Here is a 14,218-nt window from a genome sequence, read left to right on the forward strand (position 1 = left end):
AAAGAATAAATATGAATACCTATGATGATCATGAAAATGATTTAGTGAAAGTTTTAAAAAAAATGAAGAGTTTGAAGAAAGAGTGAAATTGTTTGACGAGGTTAAGAAGAAAAATGAAGATTTAGAAGAAAAAGTTGTTGAAAAATCAAAATGCATGTTAAAAATTCAAGCCATCAATTTGTGATGTTTCATATGATATTGAGAATTTGTGTTGTTCCTCTAATCAATCAATTTGTAAATGTGATTTTACTGAAGATGTTTATGATAAAGAAAGCAAAGTTGAAGATAATAAATGAGTTTAAATTTGCAAATCCTATTAGATGTGATGAGATTAAAAAAAATTGTTTTCCAAATGTTGGTTTGAATATCACACAGAAAATAGGTTATGAAGGTAAAGGATTAAGAATGTGTGAACAGGGAATGAGAAAACCAATTGAGCTAATAATTAGGCCAAAGTATGAGGGCCTTGGATATGCAATAGATAAAGGAAATGATTGGTTTGGGAAATCATTGTGAGAAGACATGTTGGAACAAAGTGCCAAAGAATGACTCTATTACTAGACGCAAAAAAATGGATGAAGGATAGAATTATGGATCAAAGCAAAAGATTACACGTATGGTCAAAACCTTATATTTAGCATAAATGTTCATATGTTTATAGGAAGCGTGAAATACTTGAATTCTCAAGAAAGATAAATGGTTTTCCTTATTGTCTAGGAAAACATCTATATGTAGTGAAGCCGTGGGAAGGTCTCAATTAAAGTATTGAATTTTTTAAGAGATTGTTGCAATAGTTGGAGGAAGCCAAGAGAAAGACATCATAGTTGAAGAAAATATTTGAAGATATCATACAAGAAAATAATTTGAGTAAGTTTGAAGACTTGGTACTAACTAAAAGACAAAGAAGAGAAGGAGAACATTAGTCATTAGACGCTAGAAAAAGTGAAATCGAGAAGCTGAGCATGTATAACAAAAGCTTCACATAAAATTCTGGACATCTCTCCTAGTAACCTCCAGTCAATTTTCTATGCATATGTTTCGACTGTGATGTATTCCAGATGTTTTTAAGACCTCAATAAAAAGAGGCAATTGTAATCAATTATAAAATGAATCAAATTTATCATTCTTTTGTGTTTGTTTGCTCTGCCTTCATAAATAGGTATGAAATTGATAAGAATGAAATTGTTGCGAAATTTCCCCATTCGTTTAATGCAAATGCAAATGTGGTCTTCATTGTCTTTCTTTCTATTACCATCAAGAAAACATCAAGAATCATCACCGAATTGGAAACTCAATAGTCACTTCATTCACTTTGTAACTGCCACCATGTTGCACACACATTGTAACAACTTACCACCAGCACATTGCATTTCAATTATAATGCGGTACATTTCAATTATAATACCTTACTGCCGCCACATTGCATGTCAATTATAACAATCTGGATGTCAAACGTATTTATCAGGAATGCCAAGCCATTGTTTTTATGTAGATAGATTTACTAACCTTCTATTCCTACCATGTAGGGTTGCACCTCTTGAAGTAATGATGTAATCAATGACTCAATTTCTTCAATCAAAATACAACTTGCATACAAAGAAAAATGAGTTGCGCATGATTCCATACTAAGAACTATAATGTAGAGATATAAGAAAATAGCATTGGTCATTTGGTGTTGTAGATGTGGAACATTAGCAAGGGTAGTTACATAACTAACATGAGGCAAGCTGTATCAAAGAGTATAGTAGTGGAATTGCATGACCCAATGGTGAGAAAGGCACTACATGAAGTTTTTCAAAATTGTTCATTATTGTGAGATTATCAAAATCTATGGCAGCTAATATTATGTAGCTTAAAAAATCTGTACATAATCTGATTTTGTAAGAATGTGATAAATTCGTTGGAAAAATTATTCATTATTTTGAGATTATCAAAATCTATGGCAACTAATATTGTGTAGTTTAAAAAATATATACATAATCTGATTTTTTAAGAATGTGATAAATTTGTTGGAGACATTTGACAAAATAAACTTCTAGATTTTTGTGTCAATTTTAGATAAAAATTGAGATCACTTACAAATTCAAATGATTTTAGTTTGTTAAATTAATATTATATCATTACGTAAGTATTGGGAAGAATAGAAAGTAAATCCATATAATAAAAATTTAATATTTCTATATTGATTTTTTTTATTGTTTTCTTATTAATTTTTTTTATTTTGTGTCTTAATGAAATTCCTTCCTTGATAAATGTTTAGATGATTATTAAAACATCATCAGAATTCCATTATTTACAATCCAATTATAACAAAAGACAATTACAATGTTTTACACTGACATTTATTATATCAGTAAACCTGCACCACAACACTGGCTATGGTGAGTCTGTCTCTTCTATATTAAGTTATGCTTTTCAAACTCAGCCTGGAGTTCCACTTCAGCTGTAGATCGAGATGCTTGTACATCGTTTTCCTCCAAAGATCTCCCCATTGTTTCTGGTATCAAAAAGCTACACAAAAAACCCAGGCAGCTTGCCACTGCAAGAAGAATCAAGGCGTTTCCCTGTCCTATGCCGGTAAGATGGTCATTTTCTCCAACACCAAATGAATCCTGGTGCTTATCCTTGGGTTGCGATGCATACAAGAAGCCGACTACTCCAATTATGGCGCCTGCTTTTCCAACAGCTGCAGAAATGCCATGGCACGTTGATCGCAGTCGTGCAGGAAATAACTCCGCCGGCACAATAAAAGTCGTTGTATTGGGACCAAAGTTAGTAAAGAAAAATATCAGAGAATGAATCGCAATAAATCCTCCTTTCGATTCATTTACCCAATGTTTGAATGCGAAGGCAAGCGCAAATAAAAACACTGACATAAAAAAAAATCCTACAAGCTGAATTATACGCCGGCCAATACGATCTACTAGAAAAATGGTGAATACATACCCCGGCAGAGTTCCCCACAAGGCAACCAATGCCTGTGCCCTCGCACTCCGAAAAACTTCATGCACCGGATTTTTATACTCAGACGATTTCTGCAACAACCCTGTATTGCGGTATAAGTCGATCTGCAACAAATTACTGCTGTAAAATGCAACGTCGACGAAAAACCAAGTGGATGTAGTGCCCAGCAGCTGTAGGCCATGGTGCTTTACGAAACCCCAGGAAAACAACCCAAATTGTTCCTCCAGGCTTTCGAGACTTAAGACACTGTCTTCATCTACTTCAATATACACATCAAGAACTTTAGACATATCAGCTGCTGCTTGTTTGACGTTTTTAGCCACGAGCGCCGTGTAACGAGCTGTCTCTGGCATTTTCATTCGCCAATAATACGTTAAACCTGCAGGAACTGCTCCGAACATCAGGATTATCCTCCACACCATGTCCTGCTGGTCTTCGGATGGAATTGAACGCCCTGTTCCAAAAAATTTGCTGACAATTATAGCAACTGTACTTCCAGCAATGATTCCAAGACCCTGCATTGCAAATACAGCAGCCATAAAAGCTCCTCTGGTTTTGGTATTCGCATATTCGGACATGATTGTTGCAGAGAGTGGGTAGTCCCCGCCAATGCCAAACCCCAGCCAGAACCTGAAAAAACATAAGCATGTCAATACAGACCTGCGAGAGCGGCCGAGGGAAAAGCCCGAAGCAATCGAAGTGGCGACCATCAACTTGAGAGTAATTCCATAGACCTTCTTTCGCCCCATCCTGTCCCCAAGCCATCCGAAGAACAGTTGGCCAGCCAATGCTCCGAATAAAGCTGTTGCGTTAACTAGAGCTTTTACATGAATGGGTAAGAGACCGCCATTATCTTTCTTGTAATAGATTTTTCCAAGCAGATTGGAGACGGGCGGGATGCAAAACAAGTCGTAAGCGTCCGTGAAGAAGCCCATGCCTGTGATAATTATTGCAGTGAAATGATAGAGCTGTGTTGCCGCTCCATCGAGTGCAGACAGTACTTTGAGTGCCATTTCTAGTCACTCTAGATTGCACTGAATTGGAAAAGGGAAAATGTCTTGCTTTAATCTTTTTGAGAGAAATGCTTTAGTTTAATTTCTGCATCCTCCCGTCCCCATAGCTTTGCAGCTGGTATAGTATATTCTTGAACGTACTTCTGACAATTTAATCCGGTTGGGGCAATGCCTTTGACGTGCATATTGTGCTTATTCGGACGGTGATAACAACGACGATTTTCGGCTAGGAACAAAATTCTAGGAAGAGCTCGAACAAGATAAGCTTATGTCGTTTTATAAAACGCCGCGTTGGGCGTGGAGATCACGAAAGATTATCGTTAGCATCTCCCGGGCTGATATATTACATGAACATGACAATTATTGAAGATTGGTTAAAATTTAAATTAACAATACTAGATAGACACTATGGTGCAAAGATGTTTAATCGATATTGTGTATTTGGACTTTTCAAATATTTAGTAAAATCATCTGTAATACAGTTTTTAACTTTTAGTTCTTTAAAGATTTAGTTTTTGTTTTGTTTGTTTTTTTAATAACTTAAGTTTTATATGATAAGAATCTAAAGTATTTTGATGTATCTAAGATCTTTATATGGTTATTGTAAAGTTTGGAATCAATAGAACAATTTATTTGTCTTATAAATTTGTATTCCTTTAAAACTGGTTTTATTGTTTCTCAAGGAAATATTTATCATGATAATATTTGTGCATTTGCTAAATAGAAAGAATTCTAAATATACATGATTAGAATTTATTTATTGCATTTAACCTCCTTTGTATAGAAACATAAATACAGAAAAATTGGACTTTTAAGTTTGTTCTCACAATTAATTCATGTTTCATCATTAAAGACAGGTGTCCATGCAACACCACAGTTAGCTTATTTTGGTTATCAACTACTGCTCAGCATTTTAAGAAATTATTTGTCGCACTAATAACTTATGAATATTTAATTTTTCTACTTATATTTTTAAGTAGTCATTTTAAATATAATACTATTAATAACAATTTGTATGGTTAAAATTTAGAATAAATATTTGTTATCGCTCGTCGAGTGCAGACAACAATTAAATATACACAACACAAACAACAAGAACACACAGATTTATCTGGTTTGGCAATTGCCTACATCCACACTTGAAGCAGGGGAATCACTATATTATTCACCAATCTGGTTTACATCTACACAGCTGCAATCAGCTCTGGCAATCAACTTTAGAAAATGAATTACAATCAGCTCTTAAAGAGCTTCCAGGAAGAATATGAATAGCCAAGAGTTTTGGCGACAAACAGGGAAGGAGTCCGTTGGACTTCAACTTCCAACACTTGCAGCGCCATTTTAGTCACTCCAAATCGCATTGAATTTGGAATGAAAAAAATGTCTTGTTGGAATTTTGTGTGTAACACTTTATTTTAATCTCTCTTTACTCGTTGCTGTCCCCATTGCTTTCCACTAGGGAAAGCATATTCTTGAGTATACTGCATCTGATCACATTTTGGCTATTCCATTCGATGGGGGCAATGCCGATGACTTGTTGGACGTTAAGAACAATGATTTTTAGTTTAGAAGATGACTAAAACTCCAATGTGTATCCTTCAGTGGAAGAGGGCCTTACGCCTAAACATAACTTTTGCTTGAAAGTTTTTAAAGCCTTTCCAACAAATCTATCTTGTGCGTGCCCTGCAATTCTGCCTGAAAGTTTCCAAACCTCTTCGCAAAAAAACTTACTTTGTGCGTTTCCTGTAACCAGGGTAGTCTATGAGACCACTTTCCTTAAAAGAAGCATGCTGAAGGAGGAGGTATTCAAATGAGAATGATGATATTTCCCGGAACCAGTTGTTTTCATTCCTTATTATTTAGCTGGGAGGTGCTTACAATGTTGTTTATAATGGGAGAAATGGCGTCTTTTTCAGAGGGACGCTGTTAAAATCGTTTGTGTGCTGAAGATTTTCAGGTGGCTTCACAATTTTATCGTTTAAACATTGTTTCCCTCTTCAAACTTTCGCTCTCTTGAAGATGAATAATGCTATTGCAATTATCTATTATTTTCAAGCACAGACTGGCGGATTTTAATTTTCTAGAGCCATCTTACGCTTGAAACTCTTTTATTACCTACCTTTTCCACTGTCCCATAGACAATTCTATGCCGTGAATCATCTCTTTCGCATTGATATAGTTTCCTTTTCATACTGAAAAATGAAGGCGGTCTTGCATTCTACGAATACACTTTATTGCATACTCTGTTTAAATCCTTCTACTTTCTTCGTAGCACAATTTCTTCATAGTTTTTATGTTTCTTTAATTTTATTGATCTTTATTCAAGTTTTAGTCATCTTCTGTGCCTTTCCGTGGTCAATTATTTGTACAGAGGGTCAATGCGGTAAGCTTATGACATTTAATGCTTTGATTTAGAGGTAACAAAGTATGATAACTATTACAAATGTGGTAAGAAAGATTATCGATACCTTCTCCCGCGCCGCTGATACATCACATGATCATGGCGATTATTAAGCAATTGTTAAGTGCAACCAGAAGATTATTGTAAAGTTTATTCACACCTGTCAATCTGGAAAAAACACACGGAGAAGAATGCGTGTAGGTGACGGAAGGTAAGCCAAGATATCGATTCTTCCCCACAGCCAAATATTATCTTTTTATATAATTATATATAACACTTTTAATTATGGTGTTTCTCCCTACTCTTTCAGATAAAGTTAATGGGTTGGCTAGGGCTGTTGACAGACATGATACAGACATTCGTTTTCTCCTCTTCTAGCTGAATGTGGCCAAGAGGAAGATAAACAGATTAGAAGCAGTGGTGGAGGCGGAGGCTCGTGCTGACAGTTGGGTTTTGGAAGAAAAAGACGAGAAGGTTTGGAAGGCAACCAATGACATGGCAGGTAAACTGGAAAATTAGGAGATCACAAAGGAGAAGTTGAAAGAACGCAATGATTGCCAAGATCAATCAAAGGGATGAGAAGAAAGACATGGTCGAGCTACACGAAAATCAAGAGGCTTCGAAAAGAAAAGTTGGGGAGATGACTATTTTGAGCGAGGAAATGGCGATCAAGAATTTTGCCTCTTTGCATGTTATGCTGGAGGAGATTGAACAAAGGAAAGTGAAGAGGAAGAGACATCTAGAATCTCCTTCTATTTCTATGGCATTGGACCCCCTCACCTCTGTTGTTAAGGTTATTCCGAATTTTGTGGCTTTGTCTTTAGGAAAAGATTCTCACAAAAAAACATCTTTTACTGGTAAAGTTGAAGTGTTATACAATGAATGGTAAGATGATTATGGTCCCAGTCATTACGCCATTCCTTTGTGTCTCTGGAGGGTGGTTAGTTGTCTGGTTTTCTTTTTGTCTCTTTGTGTAGCGATTCTGTTCTGTTTGTCTATTTGGGTTTTTGTGATTTTTTAAAATTTATTTTGGTTTAGTTTTTTGGCTGGGTGTGCACTCCTCATGCGCCCAAAATAGTTGCTTTTAAGGAGTTATGTAAAAGGCTTGGGCCTATCCCACTTTGATCAATCAAAGCACTTTTAATTATTAATAAATTCTAAATATTTATTTTAGATAATATAATACATTATGTTGTAAGATTATTATATTAAAAGTAAAAAATATTAATTAAAAATATTTTTTAAAGAATTGTTGCGAGTGTAGGAGGGGTAACCCTAGCAATGGGACATGAAGGAGATGACAATTCTAGCGATGAATGTGAAGGTAATGGTGGACGTGAAGGTGAAGGCGATGAGTATGACCATATTCAATGTGATGGGATGAGTGCCTTTGTGGTAGAGGGTTTTGTTGTGGGGTGTTTGGAGGTCTTGGTGGTTGCTTGACCCCATTTCCTCTCTGTTTTCTTTTGTGTTTGGGCTTCTCTACTTTGCTCTCTTTCTATTTTCAGAACCTTTTTATCGTACATTGCCTTTATTTTGTTTGGGACCCTGGGTTTCTGTGATTGTATTTGGCTCCCTAGTTTTCTTGCACTGGTGTTTTGGTATTCTGGGCTACCCCTAATTTCCTTGTTCAGATGTGGGATGGTTGCTTCCCATTTGGAGGCTATCCCCTGTTCTTTTTGTGGGGTTTTGTCATTCCTTTACCTCCCATTTTTATTGTGTGAGTCTCTTTGTTAGTCTACTTCTCCTTTGGTCTAGCTACTTTAGATTTGGGTTTTCTTTGCCCCCTACTACTACATGCTTTTCTTAGGCCTTTGGGGCTAGTTTATGGGTTTGGTTTTTGTGCCTTGTCTTGGTTCCTACCTTCTTTGCTCCTAACCCTTTTATCTTTGTTGTTTCTTTCTCTCTTATCCTCCTATCATGTGGTGGGTCTTCTATATCTAGAGGCGAAAACTACCCAATTTTTGTTGTCATTTTGGAGCCTCCTTTCTGTTCCCTCGTGGGTGTTTGAGTTTTGTTCTTGGTGCTACATGGTGTTGGCAGTTGCTAGGAGAGTTCTGAGACTGCCTTCTTTTTTGTGGATGATGTTGTGCCAACTAGAGTTCGTATTTCTTTGCTTGAAGTGGGTTAGTGTTGGATGCATATTGAGGCCTAGTTACCCTATAGGTGTTTAACCAAAGAGTGTCTTGCTTCCTTTGTGCATGTTTCAATGATGACTGTTAGCTTCCTCTAGTAGATGCAGTCATTTGGGATCTTGGCACTTGCCTCTGCCTCTCTGAATTATTTTCAGTACTCTTTTGGGGAAATGTTGTCCCATGTCATTCCTATTCTGGTCATTAAGTGTATGGTTAGATCTTTTTTTGTAAGTTGTGTTGGTTACTAGGGTAGAGGTGACTATGTTGGGTTGTGATGGTTGGGATACCATTGGATATTTGGAGGTTGCCTAAATGAGGAAAGTGTTAAACAATTCAAATAATCGAAAGACAACTGAGAGGGGGGGGGAGGTGAATTAGTTGACACAACTTATCGGAACTATTAGAAATTTAAAACTTTAATACCAAAACCCAAAACATTAATAGCGGAATACAAGTTAAACCAATTAAGAATAAAAAATAATCACAAAATAAAAAGCATCCATATGACACCAAGATTTATGTGTGGAAAACCCGGTAAAGGGAAAAACCACGGTGGAAAGCCTACCCACAATCAGATAATACTTCTGCAGTAAGTATGTGAATTACAATTGAGGGGCCTGCACTTGCAGGAAGGCCAATAGCCTAGAGCACATTGCTCATTACAAAAGGAGCCTCACTCACTACATAGAAATCCAGACTACAATCTAGAGAAGTGTTGAACTGCAAAAGATAGCATCTCCTATGCTTGAGTATAATTTCGATTAAGCTCAATACCGGATGAATAAATCCTCTAACATAAACCCAATTCGATCTCCAATGATCGACCAAATCCTTTGCCTGAATGATGTTACATTATTTGCACATTACATTCCTTGACCATGACCTCTAACATAACCACGATGATCTACAATGAGATCTTACATCTATATATACAAATCCTCGACCATAAACAATTAGTCAGCCACCAAATAAAATACCAATTATATAATTATAAACCATGTCGGCCTTAAACCAAACAAATAATATCCAACATAGAAGACATCCTAGAAACACATCGAGAGGTCCAATACACATGTTACGTTAAAGTCGGTCCATAACCTAGATCAACCAGGACCCAGTATAGGTCCACACACTACAACAATGATCTTCATTTGCCAAGTCTCGAACATGATCACCAATAGCATCATAAAACTCCACAAGAAGTTTCACCAATACCACTTATGCAATTCATCAAAGATCTTCATCAATAGCTCTATTGGTGAAACCTTAGCTGGAACCAGATACGAAGCTTCTAAGCAAGAAGGGTAGCATCCGATCACCAGACCAAAACCAACTGATTGAATATGAGCATGAGTATCATGAACAAGCCAATTTCATAACCAAATCATACCGGATCCAAATCAACCAAAAATGTCTCAATCTACCAAGACCAAGAGGGTGTCGGTAAAGCATCCAAACAACTAGTTTTGGCATCAATGACAAAACATAAATGCAACACATAATTAACTCCACAAAATGGCCAACAATCTCCCCCTTTGGTATTGATGGTGTTGGCCATTTGGTGGAATTGATTATGTGTTGCATTGATGTTTTGTCATTGATGCCAACACTAGTTGTTTGGATGCTTTACTGGCACCCTTTTGGTCCCAGTAGGTTGAGCGGTTTCTGGATGATTTGGATCTAGCATGATCCGGTAGGCTTCAATATAGTTTGGTTATGGAATGGGCTTGTTCATGCTAGTCATGCTCATATTCAGTAGGTTGGTTTTGGTCTGGTGATCAAATGCTATCCTACTTGCCTAGAAGCTTAGTTTCTGGTTCCAACAAGGGTTTCACTAGCAGAGCTTTTGATGAAGATCTTTGTTGAATTGCATAAGTGATATTGGTACAACTTCTAGTGGAGTTTCAGGATGCTATTGGTGATCATGTTTGAGACTTGGCCAATGGAGATCATTGTTGTAGCATGCGGACCTATACTAGGTCCCAGTTGATCTAGGTTATGGACTGGCTCTAATGTAATGTGTGGATTGGACCTCTCGATGTATTTCCGAGATGTCTTACATGTTGGATATTACTTATTTGGTCTAAGGTTGACATGGTTTGTAATTATGTAATTGGTTTATTATTTGGTGGTTGGCCTAATTGTTTATGGTCTAAGGTTTGTATATATAGATGTAAGATCTCATTATAGATCATCATGGCTAGGAAAAAGGTCATGGTCAAGGAGTGTAATGTGCAAATAATGTTATATCATTCTAGCAAAGGATTTGGTCGATCATTGGAGATCGAATTGGGTTTATGTAAGAGGATTTAGAACTCCGGTATTGAGCTTAACTGGAGCTGTACTCAGGCACAGGAGATGCTATCTTTTGCAGTTCAACACTTCTTAGGATTGTATTATGGATTTCTATGTAGTCAGTGAGGCTCCTTTTGTGATGAGCAGTGCTCTCTAGGTTGTTGGCCTTCTTGCAAGTGCAGGCCTCTCAATTGTAATTGACATACTTACTGCAGAAGTATTATCTGACTGTGGGTAGGCTTCCCACCATGGTTTTTCCCTTTACCAGGTTTTCCACATATAAATCTTGGTGTCATGTGGATGGTATTTATTCTGTGATTATTGTTTGTGCTTAATTGGTTTAACTTTTATTTCGGTATTAATGTTTTGGGTTCCAATATTAAAGTTCTAAATTTCTAATAGTTTCAGAAATGTGAGACAACTGATTCACCCCACCCCTTTTAGTTGTCTTTTGGTTATTGAACTATCTAACAATTGGTATCAGAGCTTTGATCCTCTCTACAAAAAGCTTAACTTCTTGATGAAGATCCTATGGCGACTAACAGTTCAAGTTCATCTAGTTCTTCTGGAGCTATCTTTTGAAGGGATATTTTGAGACTTGATGGAACAAATAAAACAGTATGGAAGATTCAGATGGAGACTCATCTAAGATGTCTTGGCAAGGAGATCTTGGAGATCACACAGAATGGTGTCACACCTTATAATCAGGGATCTGGCAATCCTCCTCCGGCAAACCTGGACAAGGAGCTTGAGAATGATTGTAGAGCAAGAGAAGCCCTCTTGCGTGCACTTTGTGATCAACAAATAATGGGATTAACCAACAAATCATCTAGAAAGGTTATCTAGGATAATTTGGAGATTGCTAAACTTTATGGCTACCAGGTGAGATATGAAAACTTGAAGATAGAAGAAGATGAAAGGATTACTGCATTTATGGAAAGGGTAAATGAGATTGTTATGGGAATTCAATGTTTTGGTGGAAATCTGAGTGAAGATGAAATGTATTCTAAAGTTTTGAGAGCCCTACCATTGGCTTACAAAATGAAGGCTACTGCTGTTAATGAATTGAGATCAATGGCTAATACATCTATCAACAGAGATACTTTGGTTACGGAACTATCTACTTTTGATCTTGAAGAATTTTGCCCTTCTAGAGCTGTGAAGTTTGAACTTTCTTTTCATGCAACTATATCTACATCTGGTAAGCAAGACTGGAAAGCTTTGTATGTAAAGGAATTAGAAGATACGAAGAGAGAAGATGATGAGTTTGAGCAACTTGAAGTACTATTTTCTAGAAAAGTATGTTGGTATTATGGATGTGTTGCATTGGTTTTTTCATTGATGTCAACACTTATCAACACTTATCCTTCTGGAGATCTTTGGTTATGTAGAACCAACACATTGTGTTCACTGACAAGTTCACTGACTTATGCACAGTCACTGGTATATCACTCTCCGGCAAGTCATATTGTTCACCAACACTGAGGATGACTTGTTATCATCTAGAGATCACTTGGTTATGTCGAAGACATGGTTTGGACACTTGGTTTTTGTATTTTGGTTATTGGTCTAATCAGGCTAACATATTTTATGTTACCGGCAAATTGGTCTAGGTTATAGACTAACATGCATTATCTATTCTAGATCAACACGATAGGTTATGGAGATAATTTTATTAATTGGATATTGTTGTAATTGTATTGAGCCGACATGATGCATCGCATCTTGACTTATCTATAATTGATTTAATTTTAATATTATTAATTAGCCGACCTACACATTTGGTCTTAGGTTTTGGTATATATGTAAGATCTCATTTGTGAGATAAAAGAAGAAGATAAGGAGATGGTATATGGTTATAGTATTCTAACATGGTATGTGCAAATATTGAAGATTATATGAGCAAACCATAGAGAATTTTCAAGCAAGGTTTGAAGGTGATTATCAGAGCTTAACCGCTACTAAATCCAGCATTGGAGATGCTACTTTGAGTAGTACATTATTATTGGATTTAATCATCCAATTGTAGTCAGTGTGACTCTTGTTTTGTGATTGAGTAGTGAGCTCTAAGTGGTTGGCCTTTTTGCATGTGTAGACCCCATTTGTATACACATACTATCTATAGTAGTATCATCTGATTTGGGTAAGATTTCCCACCGTGGTTTTTCCCTTTATAGGGTTTCCACGTATAAATCTACATGTTATGTGTTGTGGATTTTGTTTCTGTTTCTATTATATGCATTGGGTTTCACTGGTATAAATATTAACTGCTAGTCTGTCTACTGACATTAAGTTTGGTCTACCGATATTAAGTATCAAGTTTGATTAAGTTATATTTGGGCTGAAATTAATTGACAATTGATTCACCCCCCCTCTCAGTTGCCTCTGAGTCCTAACAATTGGTATCAGAGCTAAGTCCTCCTTTTTGCAAAAGTTTAACAACTTGAGGAGATTCTATGGCAACTAAATTTTTTAGGAAGGACAATCTAAAACTTGATGGAACTAACTATGGTATATGGAACATCAGAATGGAGACACATCTGAATTGCATTGGAAAAGACATATGGGATGTCACAAAGAATGGATATGTTGGTCCTACACTAAATCAACCTAATCCACCAACATTGGGTAAGGATAAAGAGAGTGATTGCAAAGCAAGAGAAGCACTCTTCAACACCTTGTCTGATCAGCAAATCATGGGATTATCAGACCGATCTACAACTAAAGCTATTTGGGATAAATTGGAGTCATTGAATGAAGGAGATACCACTGTCAAAATTGCAAAACTGGAATGCTTCTGGGTCAAGCATGGAAATTTGAAAATGGAAGAAGATGAAATAATTTTTTCTTTTATGGAAAGGGTTAATGAAGATTTTTTGGGAATACAATGTTGTGGAGGTTCCTTAAGTGAAGATGAAATTATTTCCAAAGTTTTAAGAGCATTGCCACTGGCATACAAAATGAGAGTAACTACTATTAATGAGTTAAGAACAATGCCTAATACATGAGTATCTAGAGGTACTTTGGTTGGAAAAAATGATGAGGAGGAAAAAATAGAAGATGGTCTTCTTTGAGGTTGGTGGGCTTTTGTTCTCAATGTGCTTTCCAAATCAATCCCTAGGCACAAATGGGATTCTTCTAAACCTTTCTCCTATCTCCTCCTCTCTATTCAACACTGCTTGCACCCTATTGTATTGGAAATCACTCCTCCTTACCTTCCATGCTAAGGCATTCAAGTCTGAAATGAGGTCCTCTTGAGTGTCTCCAAAAATGAAAAAGTTTGGTTGTCCAACTGGCTGAATCTCCTCTCTTCCAGGAATGGGCAACTGTTGGAGAACCATGGTTTACTTAATCTTAATTGCACCTTTAAGGATTTCAATCATATTAATCTGTTGATTGAGCATCTAGAT

General features: G+C 36.6%; 1 protein-coding gene across 1 annotated transcript; it reads right to left on the reverse strand.

Moving 5' to 3' along the window:
- Positions 1–2,396: 2,396 nt before the first annotated feature.
- On the reverse strand, positions 2,397–3,977 carry LOC131079080 (probable inorganic phosphate transporter 1-3). Its single transcript, XM_058016970.2, has one exon. The coding sequence runs from the start codon at positions 3,975–3,977 to the stop codon at positions 2,397–2,399; it is 1,581 nt and encodes a 526-aa protein (XP_057872953.2).
- Positions 3,978–14,218: the final 10,241 nt, after the last annotated feature.

Source organism: Cryptomeria japonica, chromosome 4 (genome assembly GCF_030272615.1).
Source record: "Cryptomeria japonica chromosome 4, Sugi_1.0, whole genome shotgun sequence".
Classification (NCBI taxonomy): Eukaryota; Viridiplantae; Streptophyta; class Pinopsida; order Cupressales; family Cupressaceae; genus Cryptomeria; species Cryptomeria japonica.

Bases quoted from the DNA above. Each gene is read 5' to 3' on its own strand.
- LOC131079080 (XM_058016970.2), bottom strand. From the start codon at position 3,977: ATGGCACTCAAAGTACTGTCTGCACTCGATGGAGCGGCAACACAGCTC.